The sequence below is a fragment of the Stenella coeruleoalba genome, assembly GCF_951394435.1.
Source record: "Stenella coeruleoalba genome assembly, chromosome: 16".
In the NCBI taxonomy this organism is placed as follows: Eukaryota; Metazoa; Chordata; class Mammalia; order Artiodactyla; family Delphinidae; genus Stenella; species Stenella coeruleoalba.
The window spans coordinates 46,585,933-46,606,145 of NC_137162.1; the positions used below are offsets into that span (position 1 = coordinate 46,585,933).

General features: G+C 44.0%; 2 protein-coding genes across 2 annotated transcripts in view; one reads left to right on the top strand and one right to left on the bottom strand.

Annotated features, from left to right (window-relative positions):
- LOC307175471 (WD repeat- and FYVE domain-containing protein 4-like) overlaps positions 1-20,213 on the bottom strand; it is a gene marked incomplete at its 5' end in the record, with an annotated part of 227,684 nt that overhangs the window by 43,775 nt on the left and 163,696 nt on the right. The window lies entirely within an intron of this gene.
- LRRC18 (leucine rich repeat containing 18) lies at positions 17,356-18,392 on the top strand. The gene has a single exon (XM_079901034.1). It carries the CDS (start codon positions 17,437-17,439, stop codon positions 18,202-18,204), a length of 768 nt encoding a protein of 255 aa, XP_079757160.1. The 5' UTR covers positions 17,356-17,436; the 3' UTR covers positions 18,205-18,392.

The window sequence follows — 20,213 nt, forward strand, 5'->3', positions numbered from 1 at the left end:
TGGGACCTAATCAAACTTACAAGCTTTTGCACAGCAAAGGAAACCATGAACAAAACGAAAAGACAACCTACGGAATGGGAGAAAGTATTTGCAAACGATACAATCAAGGGCTTAGTTTCCAAAATAGACAAGCAGCTCATACAACTCAACAACAGAAAAACAAACAACCCAATGGAAAAATGGGCAGAAGACCTAAATAGACATTTCTCCAAAAAAAGAAATACAGATGGCCAATAGGCACATGAAGAGATGCTCAACATTGCTAATTATTAGAGAAATACAAATCAAAACTACAGTGAGGACCCACCTCACACCAGTCAGAATGGCCATCATTAAAAAGTCTACAAATAACAAATGCTGGAGAGGGTGTGGAGAAAAGGGAATCCTCTTACACTGTTGATGGGAATGTAAATTGGTGCAGCCACTATGGAAAACAGTATGGAGGTTCCTCAAAAAACTAAAAATAGAGTTGCCATATGATCCAGCAATCCCACTCCTGGGCATATACCCAGACAAAATCATAATTCAAAAAGATACATGTACCCCTATGCTCACAGCAGCACCATTTACAATAGCCAAGACAGGGAAACTAAATGTCTACTGACAGATGAATGCATAAAGAAGATGTAGTACATACATACAATGGAATATGACTCAGCCATCAAAAAGGATGAAATAATGCCATTTGCAGCAACATGGATGGACCTACAGATTATCATACTAAGTGAAGTCAGTCAGAAAGAGAAAGACAAATACCATATGATATCACTTATATGGGGAATCTAAAATGTGATCCAAATCAACATATCTACAAAACAGAAACAGACTCACAGATATAGCGAGCAGAGTTGTGGCTGCCAAGGTGGAGGGGGGTAGAGAAGGGAAGGACTGGGAGTCTGGAGTTAGCAGAGGCAAACTATTATATATAGGATGGATAAACAACAAAGTCATACTGTATAGCACAGGAAACTATATTCAATAGTCTGTGACAAACCATAATGGAAAAAAATATGAAAAAGAATATATATGTATAACTGAATCACTTTGCTGTACAGAAGAAACTAACTCAACATTGTAAATCAACTATACTTCAATAAAATTTTTAAAATTTAAAAAAAATTTTTAAAGGTATTTTCCTTGTGTATTTTCTCCCTTAAAGTAATGATTTTATTTTTGCTTATTTGTGTTTTATGACTTTCAGATTACTTATTTTCTAATTTAAATTACGTGCTTTTTGAATATTCTAATTAGAAATGCACTAAGTTGTAGGAGTTCAGGTAACTTTTAATTTTCTAGTTATCTTCATTTGCTCATTATGTTAAATCCATTTATTGTCTAAATTAAATGATCTATTTTCTTTCATTTTGGATTAAATAGGATGGTGGTGGTGTTCATGTATTTAAAAAATTTTATAGTTAATTATATTTCTAATTTAATGATTTATTATATTTTTTAATTTAAACTTTTTCATTTTGCTTTTTTGTACTTGCCAAAATTTTCATTGCTTGGGTTAAGTTTGCATTTCAAATTATTTATTTGCTAATTATTTAATTTATTTTTAAACTTCAACCTGGGTAATACAATTTAGAGTGTTTTTTTTTTTTTTTTTGCGGTACGCGGGCCTCTCACTGCCGTGGCCTCTCCCGTTGCGGAGCACAGGCTCTGGACGCGCAGGCTCAGCGGCCCTGGCTCACGGGCCCAGCCGCTCCGCGGCACGTGGGATCTTCCCGGACCGGGGCACGAACCCGTGTCCCCTGCATCGGCAGGCGGACTCTCAACCACTGCACCACCAGGGAAGCCCTAGAGTGTTTTTATATTTTTGTTTCTATATATGTATTTTCTAATTGTTCTACAATGTTATTTTATTATTTGCAAAATAATTTTAACATTTATCCTTTTTGCCAAATTTCTCAATTTCTGGGAATTTAATTTAAAGGAAAAGAAACTGAACAAAAAGACTATAAATGACCAGATATCTTCCTTGCAGCCTTATTCATGATAGTGCCAAACTGGAAACAACAGGAAAAGCAAAGTCCACCAGATTCAGTATTGCACATTCATTCAAAATGTCGAGTTTAGAAACTACATACTAGCATTGAGTGGCATAATATTAATTAAGAAAAAATCATTATTGCATGTCTGATTTTTATGAGCATTATAGTCACTCTGATCTAATCATGGGAAAAGGGCGTAAAGAAAACTGCAAGAAATAATTAAATTCAAATAAATAGATAAAAGACAGCCCTCTCAAAAACCAAAGAGCAGAAAGAAATACTGGGGCAAATTACAAGGAAGTCGAATGATATTTCATGGGACTCAATGCTAGAGAAGTAAGACACTTGTCCCTTCAAAGAGGCAAACGTGGTTCTTTCCCCTCTGTTAGCAACTCTGGAGGTCGCCATGGAAAGCAACCGTCCTGCTATTGTAATCCCCAGGGCACTGCTTGGGGAAGCCAGGAAGAAGCCCACTGCAAGCCCCAGGGACCCCAGACCCTGTCCTGCAGAACCTTTCGGCACTGTGTTCTCTCACCTTGCAGGCTGGCGTCAAGATTATGCTAATTAACACCAGGTCGCAGGTCTCTTGTTGCCTGGTGACAAAGTTTCACAGTTGAGGAGGAAGAACCGGCAGAACAGGGTAAGTTTTCCTCTGGTTGCATTTATTTTACTTTAACTTTGCCAAACTACAACCTCTTCAAACTCTCTTTCTCTCAGCTTTTTGAGTAAGCAACTTTGGAAATGGCTGTCCTCCTGGTGTGCTTTATTTACAAAACCCAGACACCAGCTAATTCATTATGTAGGAGAGGAGGAAGCTGGCCCCGAGCCCCAGGCAGGAAGGGCAGCTAGCTGGGGACCCAGCTGGGCGTTCTCCGGCGCCCGGGCCATGGACAAGCTTGGGAGGTTAGTGTGGGAATCTGTAGGGCTTTGGGGTCATGCTTTATGATCTTTCCAAAGTCTCAGTCTCTTTGAACGTTGTTTCCTGCTCTACAAGCAGGTGGAGACTAGTGTTTGAACTGCTCCCTCACCCACCCAGTTACCCCTTTAAGGAAACTGCAGTGCTCGTTCAGCTAGGAGGCTGCAGCCTGTGGAGGCAACCTCAGCAGACCTCACCTGATTTCTGCTGACTGTGCTGGGGTTTGGAGCACAGTCTGTCTTTTGAGACGTCTGGAGGCAAACCATTTCTACGAGTGATCCTGAACACTGCAGCCCACGAACAAATGGTTGAGTCCTAGGCTGGGCTGGGCCTTAATTGTAAGGAGGAATTCTTCATGGAACACACTAGAATCACGCCGCACGTCTCTATTTCCACAACAGGCAAAGGTAGGTGCCCCTACTTTGAGTCTTTGTGACTTTGGACAAGCTACTTGGCCTCTCTGAGCCTCAGGCACCGTATCTGTCCAGTGGAGATGAAAAACAATAAATAGATCAGGCAGGTGTAAGAACTATTTACAGTGTCTTTAAAATGCCTGGCCCAGAGCAGGTGGTCAGTATAATCCATACCCGCAGTCTGAAGGCAGGAATCTAATCTGAATGTGTTAAATTGATTTGCAAACAGTCTGGCACATAGTAGGTTCTCAATACATTTACAAACCGTATGGCTGTTATGTGAACCAGGTGCTGATGACCAGCTCTTCTGTGAAGAACTGGGGAGTCAGAAAGGTCAGGAAACGTGTGCTAAGTCATACAACTAGGGAGGGACACAGCTCTGACTGGTCTTCAAGCTGGGGTGACTCTGGGCTTGAGCCTCAGTCTGGAGGGGGAAGGGAGGAGCTGAGGCTGCCCCTGTCCACTCTTCAGTGTGCCTGAGCCCTACTGTTGTCTAGAGACTGACCTTTAAGGCCTGGTGCTTGGCGGTGCCAGCTTCCTCTTGGGGCTCCAAGGGTCTCCCACTGTTGCCCACCACTCTTTGCTTGGCAATGCTGATGAAAGGGGAGGACTTCACGCTCTTTCCCTCTACCCATCATCTGGGTGGGTCTTCATCAAAGCTAGGTGATATTTCCTGGTCCCTGGTACTCTTAGAACATGAGGCGTGCAGCTGAACCACGCCCCTCCAAGTGGGCATGATGGGCTGCACCAACCATCACCAGCTTTCAGCTCACGGCCAGTTGGATTCATTGCCAATTTTCAAGTTCTGAGCTCTCTACCTGTCTCACATAATAGAACTCATCTCAACCCCCAGAGCCGGGTGAGAAAACACACGCGTGCCTTCTTTTCAGTGAGGGATGAGCCTTAAGGATGGGGCTTGACCTGGGCTGCTATGAACGTTCCCACAGGATCTAGCTCAGGTAGGGTAGTGTCTGGAAAACATGATGAGTCAGGAGCTTCCTTGTCGGCCCACAGAGCCAAAGTTTGACGTTGTCAAGTCAAATTTTCATGGACAAGCCACATGGCAATGAAGCCCACAGACAAGGGCTGCCTCTGCTTGACTAGCGTGTGACTTTGGCAAGGGATGTGCTCTGGGGCTTGGTGCGTTACCTGTTAAGTGGGCTGGATGAATTAAATGAGATAATGCACGCAACGTATTGTACCTTCCATAAAGTCCTCTGTCTTCATCTTCGACCCTCTCCTTGCTGACCCTGCTCCAGCCACCCCCGCATCTCCTTTTTCTCCCCACTGTTAGGACTTTGCACTTGGTATGCCCCTTTCTGGGGGTGTTCTTCCCCAAATCCTCCCACATGGCCTCTTAGTGTTCAAGTCTCAGCACAAACGTCACCTGGGAGAGGACTTCCCCATCTATCTCAGTCTAAATTAGTCCCCCCCACCGCCCGCCCCCATCAACATTCTCTCCTGACCCTGGGTGTTCCCTTTCACATCATCAGGTTTTATTTTTTGCAGAGCATTTAAACCACCTGACATAATCTTGGCTCTTTTTGTTTGTTTTGTTTTTCTTGCTTGATTTGCTTCTCCTAAAATAGGAGTTTCACGAGAAACATGTCTGTCATGCTCACTGCATATCTTCTCATCTGATCTGACCTGTAGAATGACTCGAGTACAAACTGTTGATCAAATGAATGAATGAATGAATGAATGAGCAAGTGAGTTGCCTGGGCTCTAGCAAGCTCTAGAGGTTAAAAGTGGACAAAGGTATTATCATATCTACAAGTTGCTGTTACATTTCTTTTCTTTTGTTATTATCACTATTATTGCTAATAATTTGTGTTTAAAAGGCTGCAAAGACCTTTGTGCTTGGGAATCAGCAAAGATTGTTCCACAAATCCTACATCTGGGATTAATGATCAGTGGGGAGTGTCTTGCGGCTACTAATTTGAGGGAGGCAATCAATATGGTGCTGTTTGGTGACTCTATCAGCATTATTTACCATCATAAAGGTGCCAGGAACCAGATTACCATTCACTGAGTACCCAGTGCACACTAGTCACTTAACATACACTCATCACTTCATCTACTCTTCACAACAACTTGCAATTTTCTAACCCATTTTGCAGATCAGTAAACTGAGCTCATGACTAAAACCAGGTTGGCAGTGAAGGTGGGGATGGAGCCCAGTTCTATTGGCCTCAAAGCCTCCACATTCCCTGCTGTCCAAGTGCCTGTCTTCTATTGAGTTACTTTACACATAACAGGAAGGGAACAGACAGAATGGCTAATACATGGGTAATATCCCTATTTGTAAAATGCTGAAGAGCTTCCCTGTCCTAAACAAAGTGTGGGCCGCTATGCTGCCTTTGTTCACATCATTCCTAGCAAGTTGTATCGATTTGTCCAAAGTCACCCGAAAAGGGTTCTCTCTTCTTAATGATAGTCCTGAATGTTTTAGTAATAACTTCAAATAAGCCTGATAAAGACTCAAGGAGAAAAGGGAAACGTGAATTCAGAAAATATTTCTACAGAAAAAGGATCAGAAGTCACAGCATTTTTGAAAGACAGGTGCCTTACATACAAAGAGCCCCAAACCATCCTTTTGCACCCTTTTTCTTTAACCTAAAGTATCCCTTTAAAAATGAGACCATGGTCCTTCCAATGCCCTTCACCTCTGGATGGGGGGAAAGTTTAGCTGAGGTTTAAATAAACACACACACACATTGCGCCACACTGCTGCCGCCCACACGCAGAAGGCTGTGTGGCTTTTATATCAGTCATCTGTGCTTGACCGAGAGGTTTCAGTGCAGTGGTGGGCTTGCTGGTTCTGAGAGAACATCTCTAGAGGGAAACAAGAGTGGCTGCGTACCACGCCCCCCTCCCCTGACTCTCTAGCATGGCCAAGCTTGTCGGAGACTCAGGAGAGCATGGGGCTGTCCCGGGGCTGGGTTTCCTCCTGGCTCAGGTAGAAATTAGAGAGGAGAGGGCACGGCCCTGTCTGTGGTCACTCTGGGGGAAGTGTAGGGACTGGCCTTCTCTCCTTGGTTTGACACGCCCTGGAGATTTTTCTCACAACAGCTGAAGTATCATTTGAAAAATACGCCAGATCATGTCTGCCCTGGGTTTTGTTTTTTTAAAATCATGTCTTTGGCCTCCCTTCCTTCCTCTCTCCCTCCCTCCTTCCTTCTCCCACCCTCATGCTGTCCCTCCCCATCCCTCTGTCACAGAGCCTTTCCATCTGGAGCATCCTCTGTCTGAAACCCCCTCCCTGCCTCCCTGCATCCTCACTTCCTTCCGTCTCTGCTCGGATGTCTTCTGTTCAAAGATGCCCTTCCTGGTCACCTCTTCAAAAGACCACACCTCCCAACACCTCTCTCATTTCTTTTGCCCCTGCTCTTTCTGTTCTTGGCGCTCTTCGCCACCTGGTGGTGTTTGTCTGCTTTGGTTCATCTCCCTTTTAGGATGTGAGCAGAGCCTTCATTTAGTTTGCTGCATAAATCAGCGCCTCGTTGATAGTAGTTATCCAATGCGAACTACTGATGAAGAAATGAATTCCAAAGGGCCAGGGAAGGTTTGGCTGTTCCCTTACAGTTGATCCTCAGGGCTCCCCTTCAAGGTATCTCACAACTTCACAGGTAGGCGGGTTTACAGCAAAGCTTTCCTCGGAGCTAGGGACTGTTGTACAGCAAATGGAGGTACCGCACCACGGGGCTGGCCAGTGCACACAGCTGGGTACACCTGGGTCTGTGCCATGTCCACCCCTCAGCAAGTTCTCACTGGGGCCAGATGGGGTCATGGTGCAGAAAGAATGCACATATCACTGGGCACTTGAGAAATGCCCCCCACTCTGCGATCCTGGGTGCGTGGGTGGCTCTGTGCCTCAAAGGAGCTATATCTCTTTGTCCTCCCAATAAAGTAATTTGAGGTCTGCACCTGGGAGGTGGGAATGCCCCAGCAAGTAAGTACACTGGGCTGTGGCGTCTGAATCAGGGTTTTACCCAGTTGGAATCCTGGAGTGCTGGCTCCACTGTCATCAGTTGTGCTGTCCTGTCCAGCTGTGGCTCCTCCCTGCACTCCATCCCCTACCGTCACAGCAAAGTCCTCCGAGGCCCTCACTCACCCACACGCCACCCTTCAGAAGCAGCCACTTTTGTTATCCCATTTACGGAAGTCGGGGTTGAAGCTCAGTGAGGCTCCACAGACTGTTCAGGGTCACCTGACAGTAAATGGGGAGCTGGGTGGCGACCCACGTGGGTCTAAAGCCCCTGCGCTTTTCGCCCTGCCAAGTCACCTCTCTGAGCCCAGCTTCCTTATCTGCAATGGAAGGCACGGCTGTGAGGAGAGAATGCAATCGGGTCCGTCTGGCAATAGCAGTGCTTAAACCACGGCGATTGAAATTGAATTAATGCTCACCTCTTGGGATTTAAAGGTGCCAGCACTGACTTTGGTGCTTTGTTTTCCGGGTGTCAAGGTTGCTTTGTGTGCTTTGAATGTGTTGGTTGATGAACAAGGCATTTCTAGTCTGTTAAACTAATAATCTTAACATTTTATTTTAATTGTAAGGCACCTATTCCCTTTTGTTCCTTTAACAAATCCAATTAAAACAGAGTACATTCAGAATTACAAAATAGATGCTATTAAACCAATAAGAAATCATCATCTTTTGTTATTGGGCCATGTGACCCCCTGGGAACTTTTGCTCCAAATAAAAGTTGAATTCTTATTACCGGCCAGGGGAAGAGGGCAGTCTGACAGATAATGGCTTCCCAGGCAGCACATGTGCAGACCCACCCTGGTGCTGAGGTTGCAGAAGTACACGATATTAGGGGTAGAGGAAGGTACACATGCATAATAGAAGATCCTTAGCACTGCGCTGATCAAATTAACCAGATAATTGCCAAATGAAGTGAACCTAATAATTTCCACACAGACACTCTGTGTGCTGTAGCTCTGATGTCATGGAAAGAACATCCCACCCAGAAGCCCTGGAGTAAGGCGAGTGGTGTGAGCTTGGATAAACCACTTTACACCCACCCCACCCCCAGGTCCTTATCTTTGGGTGGGAGGAATATTCCTACCTCAGAGGAGAGCTGTGAGGACTGAATGAAATGGTGAACTGGAGGGCGCCTGCTGTGTGAAGGAGGCATGAAGGGCCTCTAAGGGCTGGCGGAGAGAATGTGTGTGCTGGGGGCTGTAGGGGGTGGAGCGCATCGTAGGACCCACACTCGGAGAAGGCCTGCTGTTTGGGAACCGCGGAAGTGCATCTTACAAGTGTTAGGTGTCCCAGTGAGCCCACGCTGTGAAAATCACACTTCTGGTGGCTGCACACAGCCTCTCAGGGCCCTGCACAGCCGGCAGCCCTCCCCCCGCCTCCCCACACCGGCCCAGGGCAGCAGAGGGCCGGCTTCTCTGGTGGGCACGTGGGAATGCTGTGGGCCAGGGTTCTGGGGCCATGCTGGGCGAAAACCTGCATCTTTACAGGAAGCTCACACCACGGGGGCTCGCGGGGACTGGCGGGGCCGAGGAACAACAGACTTCTGTCTCTATCACCGCCCACTTGGGGCACAGGCCCATTAAATGAACTGGCTGGTGGCATTACATGTACCCTTTAAACTGTTCCTCTCTCTCTACCTCCTTCTCTCCTCGTCAATCTCCACGCTCTTACACTTACATGACTCCACTAGTAGAATATGTTTAAAATCCGTATTATTCAGCTATATTCAGATATATACACATATATATATCTGAAAACAAGCACCCCACACATTGGTCCCTGGACAGTGGGATAACAGGCAACAAGCCTAAAGAAAAGGCAACAGAAGGAAAAGAGAGGCAGGATAGTGTAGTGGGATGATCACAAACTTCGGTATTACACACCTAGGCTTGTAGGTGTGTAATAGCTACGTAGCCTAGGTTTGCCTGAGCTGTGTTGTCTTGTGAACTTGGGGAAGGCACTTGACTTCTTTGAGCCCCAATTCTCCTATATTAAAAATAGGACTGACACTCTGCATAATTACTATGGAGATTAGAGATACAGAAATGGTCCAGCAGCACGCTTGCAATACTTTGGTACATATCACCTGAATGAAGAGTAGTAAGTGGCTCTTGACATTGTGAAGCATTTCCAAAATTGATGTCGGAAAACCCCCATAACTGTGGGGTCCCTGTAAGACTCTACCCCCACTGTCCACATCTCTCTCCTGCTGTCATTCTCTCCATCATCTCTGCCAGTGGTGGCGGTATTGCTGTGAGCTGCACAGAAATCTTTCTGCCTCTAGTCTGTCCCCTTCCTAGCAATCTGTCCTTCTGCTCACAGGAAAGCAGGGCTCGATATAATGCAGCTGGGGGCAGAGGTGGAAAAAATAAAACCACTTAATGGTTATACCTCCAGTGAGTCTATACTCCAAAAAGCAGACAAAATTGTAAAGCAAGTAGTAGAGCACACAGTTCCTGGCCCAGAGTGGGTGCTGGACAAACAGTAATTCTTTCCTCCAGTGCAGACGATGCCTCAGTTGAACATTCGTGCCTGTTTTAGAGGTCTGGCAGAGCTTCTAGACACACCCACTCAACAGAGAGCCCCGCAGTGACCACTCACGTCTCCACCTGCCACAGGGCTTTTCACATGAACGAACAGCTCATTCTGGGAAGGGGTGGAGGGCACAGGGAGTGATCTGAAGGCTCATGGGAAGTCACAGCAGAGGCGAGGCTCTCCCCTTACATATCTAGTGAATGGGTCTTATGAGAGTTGGGAGAAAGAATAATGACGTTTGAATGAGTGACTTCACTGAGGGAAGTTTGCATTACTTCCCCTTAAGAGATGTCCCACAAGCAAAAGACATTTCTCATCCACATGGCAGAAAGCTTGTTATGAAGTTAGTCCCAAATATTGACGGTAACTTTGGGGGTTTCAGTTGTACAATATGTCTATCCTGGTCTCAATGCATCGGTGAAAAGGGTGAAGTAATTATTGTGAGATTGTGTTAGCAAGATGTGAAAATGCTTGCAAATATTCTGATGGCATTAAAATATAAGTTGCCATTACATTTTTAATTTAGATATCCATGGGGTGTCCCAACATGCTGTTTGATTCACAATGACTAGATAGAAAAATTAATTAGAAATTAAAGTCAAACCAACTGGTCCAATTTTCCTAAAGTATAAAAACCAATTGTACAAGACAAAAAGTACGTTTAGAAACTTCTCATATTTGGGTTTCCAAGCTGTTCATGTGAAATGCAATCTATTATTTGACTACCCATCTATCTGTCTGTTCATCCACCTGTCTGTTCATTTATCTACCTATCCATCTATCTGATTATCTATTGACATTTCTTTCTCTCTATAGTTGCCAGCTTCCCTGGTGTGGACTGATCCCACGCTGATATTTGAGGACGCTATGAATTGATAATAACAGTTCATCTAATCAGATTTAGTTGTATTGAAAGATCATCAGTTTCACACTTCTTTTGCCAATACTTACTCTCCTACCCAGTGGGCAGACCTGGGCAGGATGCTGACCATTCAGAGTTGTATAAGAAAAGGGGTGTCCCTGGGCTTTGGGGGCTCCCGGCACCGGTCTGCTTCTAGTGGTTCTCACAGCTTAGAGGGGTCAGAATGGACCCTGAGCAACACACCCTGCCCTCCACAACCAAAAGCAAGGGTCCCAGCCAGGTAGAGCGGCCCTGAGGAGAAGCATGAAGAGGGTGGGGGCTGTCTGGGGGCCCAGATGCACTGAGGAGGAGGTCAGCTGCTTATCCCGGCCAGCCCCTACTTTGCCTGCAGGTGATGAATGAATGAGCAGGCTCTGAGCCAAAGGACCTGGTGGGGAGAAGCTCCTTAATGGAGAAGTCCCTGTGGACAGCCCCATGCTGCTTCCTCCCCATCAGTCATCAGAGAAAGGAGGGCTTCTTACCATGGGAGGGCTGTGGGGGACCAGGCACAGCTGGGCTCACCTAGCTGGATCTCCAGTCTACTGGAAGCATCCTTCCCATCTAGGCCCTTCTGCCCATACTTGATGTGTTTGTCCTCCCTCAGCTGAACTTTATCTCAAATACAAGAAATACAAAAGACAGCCTAGGCTTTTTGGGACTCGGAATTTGGTGGCCAGAATCAGTAACAACCTAGATTTTAGCTCTTTGAGCTTAGAGACTGGCCCCACTTACTGTTCACCTGTATAAATAACACATAGTTTTGGTACCTAGTAGGCTCTCGATATACTTACTGAATTGAGTGTACAAATGAATGAATGAATGCAGGAATAAGCACACGGAGTTGGCTTAAATTAGTCCCAAAGAACTAACAAGGATCATGGACAAAGGAAACTTTCCTACTTTTTCAGATCCATGGGATAGAGTTGTCAAATAAAATACAGAACTATGCAATGTTTGGGATATACGTATACTCAAAACTATCCACTGTTTATCTGAAGCTCAAATTTAACTGGGCATCTTGCAATTTTATTGGCTAAGTCTGGCAACCTTACCATGAGAAATCATTGATAAACATGATCAGAACTCAGGCTCCCCTGATCTCAGTCCATATTTTTTTTAATTAAGGTTCTAACTCAAGTGCGGTAGGACAGTTTTTCTGATATGTCACCTTGTGTATAGCTGTTCCCCGCAGTGTGCATGTGTAGACACGCATACATACCCAGCAGCGCCCACATGACACACGTGTGGATGCCCTTCACAGGGCAGAACAAGCCTGAGTGGGGGCATGAAAACGTCACAGACTTCCAAGCCAGGCTGAGAACGACAGAACTAGACTATGGAGTCCCAAATATTTTTAAGTTTTTTAAAAAATTTAAATTTACCTACAGCAAAGTTGCTTCTTTTGTATACAGTTCTCTGAGCTCTAACGTGTACAGCTTCACGTAACCACCACCACAGTCAAGGTACAGGCAGTTCCAACACCCCAGAAAACTCACTTGTGCTGCTCTGTTGTTGTCAAACCTTCCCCATCCCTATTCCCTGGCAACCACTGATCTAGTTTCTGTACCTATGGTTGGGACTTTTCCAGAATGTTGTATAAACGGAATCATTCATGATGCAGACTTTTAAGACTGTCTTCTTTTACTCAGCAAGATGCTTCCGAGAGTCATCCAAGCTGTTGCATGTATCAATAGATTTGTTCTCTTTATGTTTAATAGTATCCATTGTAAGGATAAGCCACAATTTCTTATCCATCCACTGAGAGACCTTCAGGTTTTTTATTTCTGTTTTTGGCAATTATGAAGAGAGCAGCTATAAACACAAGTTTTTGTGTGAACATGAGGTTTTAGTTTTTTGGAGGGTAAATACCTAGTTGGGGGAATGCTGGGTCATATGATAAGTATACAGTTAATTTTATCAGAAATTGCCAAACTTTTTCACAGCGATTGTACCATTTTGAACCCCCGGTAACAATATATGAGCATTCTAGTTGCTCCACACCCTTGCCAAATCTTTGTATTATTGGTTTTTATGTTTTGTTTTGTTTTGTTTTAGGCATTTTAGTAACTGTGCAGTGGTACCTGTGATCTCCATTTGCATTTCCCTAGCGACTAATGATAACTGAGCAATGCTTTGTGGTTTTGTGGGCTTACTGGCCACTCATATAACTTCTATGGTGATATGTCTCATCAAATCCCTTGGGCATTTTTTTTTATTGTATTGTCTTCTTTCTTACTGTTGACCTTGAGCTCTTTATAGATTCTGGATACTAGTCCTTTGTTGGATATGAATTTTTGTTTGTTTTACAGAGCAAAAATTTCAAATTTTGTTGAAGTTCAATTTGCCAATATTTTCTCTTACGGGTTGTACTTTTGCCAAATTCAAGGTCATGAAAACCTTCTCCTTCGTTTTCTTTTAAAAGTTTTATGGTTTTATATTTTACATACCTATGATCCATTTTGAGTTAGAGTTAATTTCATTAGTTCGAGATTCAATTTTTTTGCATATTGGATAATCAATTGTTTCAACACAATTTGTTGAAAAGTCTGTTGTTTCTCCATTGAATTTCTCTTGAACTTTTGTCAAAAAACAATTGACCATTTTGAACATATTTATATGGATCTAGTTCTGGACTCTGTTTTCTATTCCACTGATCAATATACTATCCCTTCATCAATACCACATTTTGTAATTACATGGGAAGTTTTAAAATCAGGAAGCATGAATCCTCCAACTTTGTTTCTTTTTCAAAATTGTTCTGAATTTCTAGCTCCTTTTCCTTTCAATATAAATTTTAGAATCTGTTTATTCATACATACAAATAATCCTGCTGGAATCTTCATTGGAATCACATTGATCTTTAGACCAATTTGGGATGAGTTTACACCTTAACTACATTAAGTTTTTCAGCTCATGAATGGTATGTTTCTCCATTTGTTTAGATCTTCTTTGCTTTGTTTCATCAGTGTTTTGCAATTTTCATCACAGAAATCCTGCACTTTTTTTTTTTTTACTTACGTGAAATATACAAGTATTTTATTCTTTTAGTTTAACTTACTTTTGTTTATTTAAAGTGTTTTTCTTATAGACGGCATATAATTGGCTCTTTTTCTTTTATAATCCATTCTGAAAACTATCCATTCCGATTGCTCTGGAGACTAAAATATACATACTTATCTTTCTACAGCCTGCTTAGAATTAACATTTTACCACTTCCAAAGCAATGTAAAAATCTTACCTACCTTACAGGTGTCATTAACTTCCCCCATTATGTTGTAGTTGTCATATGTATTCCATCTACGTACATTGACAGTTATAATTTTTGCTTTCAACCATCGTTCGTATTTTAAAGATTGTAAGAGGAGAAAAACAGCCTATTATATCTACCACATATTTACATTTCCATTGCTCTTCCCTTATTCTCAAGGTCCAAGCTTCCCTCTAGTATTGTTTCCCTTTCATCTAAAGACTTCTTTCATCATTTCTTTGATAGCAGCTCAACTAGTGGCAAATCTTTTTATTTTTCATTTATCTAAGAATGTCTATTTTGCCTTCATTCATAAAGGATGTTTTTATTTACTGTCTGGCAGACAGTTCTTTTTTTTCAGCATTATTTTAAAAATATTTTTCCAGTACCTCTGGCCTTCACAGTTTCTAGTGAGAAACCTGTAATAATTTGTATGCTGTTCCCCTGTAGGCTACGTGTTGTTTTTTTCTTTAATTTTTGCTTTAATTATGAGCAGTTTGATAACGTCTGAACGTGGATATCTTTGAGTTTATTTATCCTGTTTGCAGTTCACTGAGCTTCTTGAATCTGTAGTTTTTATGTCTCTCACCAACTTTTGGAAGTTTTTACCCATTTTTCCTTCAAATATTTTTCTGCACCACAAGCCTTTATCCTCTTCTTCTTCTTCTAGGATGTATCTTTATATCTATATTGATATATACACGTATATTTTGAGCAGGTAGTCACAGGCTACAAGTTCTGGCAAACCTTCTGTAGATTCTGTAGACTACGTTTATAATGTCCATTCAGTTTGCAAAGAATTTACAGTACTATTCGAATCAGCCCTTCGTGTTGCTATCCAGGCGCCAGTCTGAAACCTGCACAGTGCTCAATTCACAAAGCCTTTGGGTTCAGGGTTTGGGAGTAGGTACTCAAGACCCTGTTCAGGGTTTGGTCTATTCGTGGGCAGCTCAGGGTGTATCCTGGAGTTCATATACAACTTTATTAAACTCTCTCCTCTTTGCAATCTCCCCAACACTTTGTGGTTCCCAGGAGTTGCCCTCCCCTCCTTGGTCTTCTGGCTAGAAATCCAGGGAACTTGTTTTCTAAACCTGTTGTGTACTTCCTGTCACGGTTTCTCTCTCCAGGGCCAAGGAGCAGTGGGACAGAGAGGAAAAAAGCAAACTTCCAAACACCTGGGACAACAGTTTGGTCAAAGACAATGGTTCTCCCCGTTTAGAGTTTTAAGTGCCTGCATGCCTGACTCGAATGATACAGGATTGCCTGGGGCTGAGGCAGAAGAGAATGGAAAAGATGAATAGAAAGAAACGGGATCTCCCTCACCCTGACCCTAAAAGGCCCCGTCTCCCTGTCCTTGGCCAATGAGGGAGGTTTTTGTTGGAAATCTGTCATCACTGGTGCAAAGTTGGTCTTACTTTGAGTTACTTCTCCAATCTGCCTCATACCACTTATCTTCAGAGTCCCTGGGCCTTTTGCTGCATTCAGTGGGTGAGACGGGCAGAGCGCACTTACTCCATCTTAACTGTGACTGGAACCCCAGCTTTCATTTTTAAACTGCTTTGCCCCATCTGGTTCCACACAGCTGTGTAATACAGATATTTCAATACTGGTGAACACAGTACTGTCTTTGGTAACCAGCCAATCATGCCTGAATGTGGTCAGTTCACTGTTTCTAAAGAATAGGTTCAGCTTACAAGGTCCGCTCCAAGGAACATCAATGCGGCTGAGAGCTGAGAATACTCTCATCGGGCTATTGTGGAGGGCTCCATCCATCTCAGGAGGCTCTGATCCAGTAGGACTTGCATAGGGTGGAATCCTCAAACCTTCAGCCAGGAGTGGCAAGAGCAGGATTTATAATAAGCACGTGGGAGGCATTTCTACCTACTTGCCTTTGGCACTGAGGATTACTGTACAAGGAAAACATGTGATATAGGCTCACACAGCCTGATTGCTGGTGCTCCATGTGTTACACAAACATGGTTCCTGATAAAGGGCCTGGATGATGAAGTAGAGAAAGCGCAGAGCACCTCTCCCACCCATCCCTACTGGAGATGGAGGAAGCGGTGCGAGCATTTATCTCCTGACAGCACGCTTCTGTCCAGAGTGGGAGCTTGGTCCAAAATAGCATCTCAGCGAGCAAGAGACACCAAGCTGTAGAAAAGAAAAGAGCCTCTAGAACAGGCAGGCCGGTTGCGTCCTCCTCTTGACTGTAGACCTTCCTCCTCCTGAGCCTCGGTCTTCTTCTCTTTATAGTGGGGATAAGCCTGTGGATCTTGCTGGATTGTTGAAGATTAAAATCAGTATGTGCCAGGTTCCTGATAGTAATGCTTAATAGTTAACATGATCAAGCTTTTACTGTGTGCCAGACGCTGCTGTAAGCGCTTTATAGTTTAGATAATTTACACTCCCTTAGAGTCCTAAATGGGAGCTGTTTTCACAAATAAGGAAATCGAGGCACTGAAAATTTAAGCACATTATTTATGGTAGAACTGGACTTCTAAGCAAGCACTGTGAGGCCAGAAATTACCCGTCACTCTGTACGTTCTACTTCTCCGATGGCAGAAATCTGTTATCACACTTATCGGTGCAGAGGTGTCTACAGTTGGATCTCAGTGTGAAGAGTGTGAGGGGAGGAAGACAAGGTGGGTAGGAGGCGGGAGAAGGCAGCATTCTCTTCAATTCTGCCAGGCTCCACCCTGGCCCCTCTTCCGTGCTCACGGGCATGGTGTAGGCACATTTTCCTGCCTGGGGGCTAAGCAAAGACTTCTCTGTGCTGCATTTATTTGCACTGCAGTTATAGTAGCCAAGGCCTGACTAGTTCCTCTGGGTCCAGAAGGTGAGGAGGGATGTAATACACAAGTCATTCTTAACTCCCACCTTTACTCCCTTATATCCAGGCTATGTTCCTTCTGAGAACTCAGCAGTCCCACCCCAGGAACTTGTGGGATAACTCTAAGAAAAGACTAGATTTAAGTGAGGGTCTGGGAAATGGCAGATATCCAAGACATTATCTCCCGACCCTCCCCACACACACCCAGGAGGGGGAATATGTGAAAGCCCAAGACAATGGAGAGATTCCCAAGTCGGGGAATGGCACAGCCAGAGGGGTGTTGAGCATCCTTCAGGCCAACCCTGAACCTCCCATTTTACATCTGGGAGCACTGAGGTCTGAAGAGGGCATTCAACTGCTGAAGATCTTCGGCTAGGCTATTTCTGCTGATGACCTAATTCCTCTCCACTCCCCTCTTTCTCTCCTTTCAAACCATTAGAAAGTGAAGCATTATGATGTGGGGGGAGTCCAGTACCCTTATGTCATCTCCTAACTGGATATCTTTTCTCTTCTTACCAGAGTCTATCTTCTAGCAGTTTCACGTGACTTTTTTCTCTAACTGATCACCAATCAGAACAACATACTTCAAACATACCTCCTTACTAAAAGAACATGGCCAAGGGTGGGAAACGCCCCAAGGGTAAAAAGATCACCCTCAGCGTGGCCAAGAATTGTATCAAGATCACATTTGATGGGAAGAAACGCCTTGACTTGAGCAAGATGGGAATTACCACCTTTCCCAAGTGTATTCTGCGACTCAGTGATGTAGATGAGCTCAACCTTAGCCGGAATATGATCAGGAAGATTCCAGACTCAATCTCCAAGTTCCAGAACCTGCGGTGGCTGGACTTGCATAGCAACTACATCGACAAGCTCCCTAAGTCCATCGGCCAGATGACCTCTCTGATCTACCTCAATGTCAGCAACAACAGGCTGACCACCGATGGGCTGCCTGTGGAGCTCAATCAGCTCAAGAATATCCGCTCTGTGAATTTCGGTCTGAACCACCTGGACCGCGTGCCCACCACGCTAGGCGCTCTGAAGGAGCTCCAGGAGGTGGGGCTCCATGACAACCTGCTGAGCACCATCCCCAACAGCATCTCCAAGCTCCCCAAGCTGAAAAAGCTCAACACAAAGCGAAACCCCTTTCCCAAAGCAGAGGAGTCAGATACGTTCGTAGATTCCATCAAGAGGCCGGACAACCTATATCTGGTGGAGGAGAAGGATCTATGTGGGCCTTGCCTGAGAAAATGCCAACAGGCCCAGGACAAGCTGAACAAAATCAAAAGCATGGCCACGGTGGAACCGAGAAGGGCCATCTTTTCCAGTTTGGTCTCACCCAACTCCACGGCCAAGGAATCCCAGGAAGAGTGGAGGTGACCTGGGACCCTGACCCTAAGGCAGGAAGGGAAAAGGGAGGGAGGCGAGATGACAATGGGCTACATCCTCACAAAACTGAGGGATTCTTCCGTTACTGCGATTAGCTCCTCCAGCCAAGCCCATAAAATCCCTTTCCCTACCTCCTTGGCTTGTGATTTTGTTGACCGAAGGGCTTTTAGTTCTTTGCCATGCCGTACACTTCTGTCTTCTCTGCGTGCACACACCCGCACATACAAGCACAATGAGTCAGGAAAGGGATATCTGTCTCACTTCTGCCCCAGAACTCTCCTGCCTACAGCCCGTGGCCTGGGCAGCTGACACCGCCAGCACACTCTTAGTCTCATTATCACACATTTCTGGACCAACTACCAGCTCCCCAGTGTGGAGCCTGTTCTATTGGAATGTTTTGGGCCAGGCTTCAAAAGTCAGGCATCTCTAAGCATGGGCTGGTAGGCGGCAGATGGACATATAGTCTTGGCAAGGGGACAAAACTGGACCACAGAGATGGGCAGATATTATCATTAAGTATTGGCATTAACATCTTGGGCTCTAAGCAGTCCTATCCCTTTCTCTTTTCTGCACTTGCATAGTTTGCTCTAGGAGCTTTCTAGACTAAACCTGCAAGCCCTTGACTGGCTGTGAATGAATGAGGTTCACTCCCATCTTATTATGTCCAATGCTTTTCCAGACCTTTGTGGAATAAGGAAAGAATGGGTGCAGATAGGGGTTGGTGTAGTCAATAGATAAACACCTTACTAGGCACTGTGCTAGGTGCAGGGACTGTGTCCAATGGGGGAAAGCTTGTCTTGCCCTTTGCAACCTGTAGGGAAGACAAGTTGAAAGAAGACTTTGTTCTTTATAATGCCATTGTTTGAGGAAGTTAGGAGATCAGAGCCTAGTGGTGTGCAGGGCCAGCCTGGCATAGAGAAAAAGCCAAAGGCTCTGCAGTTGGACAGATCTGAGCCCAGAGCAGCTCTGCTTCTTACTTGCCATCTCCCTGGACATTTTACTTAGCTTTGGTCCTTTCATCTGTAAAGTGGGAGTAATACCAGCCCAACTCCAAGCGTTGTCATGCGTCTCAAGCAGATAGCTCACAGAGTAAGTACTCAGTAGAAGTCAGTTCTCTCTAAGAACTAGAGCTCGGTGCATCTTAAAGCTGAAATACTACTTTGAACAGTGTCTTCAGTCACTCTAGAACTCACAATAGCTGAGAACCTTCCCTGTACCACTCACTCACACCTTTATACTGCCTAAAAGAAAGGAATCAAGGAAGATAACCTTAGGAAAGTTTTTCATTGTTGTTGTTGTTTGTTTGTTTTAAATCAAAGCTTTCCTGTGTTGGTGGCAAGTTTTGTAAGTGGTCAGTGGAAAAGCCCTGAGAGATAAATATACATTAGTTCAGCATGACTAACGTATTTCTTTTTCATGTTATAAACCACAGCAGACAGCATACTCCATTTCTTCACTCCTCACTGCTTATTTTCCTTTGAAATGCTTAGCTGTGACAACTCTATCATATTTCTAAAATCTCTGAAGATATAGATTCAAAATTCCCTTTCCAGTTTTTCTCTTTCTTAAATGTTTTCTATTATAAAAGTAACAATACCACAACATAGTTTTAAATATAGCAGCTTAAAGTATCCACAATTCTACAGTGTAAGCCAGCTGTAATACTGACAGATTTCCTTACCAGTTATTTTTCTGTGTATATTTTATACATAGTTAAAATAATAGCATTCACATCATTTTTATCCTGCTTTGAAACCCATTGTGGTTACATGGTCTTAATAACCGTAATTTAAAACATCTGTACGATAGTCAAACATGGCTATACATAACTATAACAAATTGTTGGACATTTAAGTTGTTTCCTCTTTTTCACTAATAGAAATCATTTTGTGATGAGGCCTGTATGATTAAGATTTTTTTAATGTTGTATTAAAGGGTGTGGTTTTTAAATAATTTTTGATACATGTTAGTAAGTAGCTTATAAAAAGTTTACACCCATT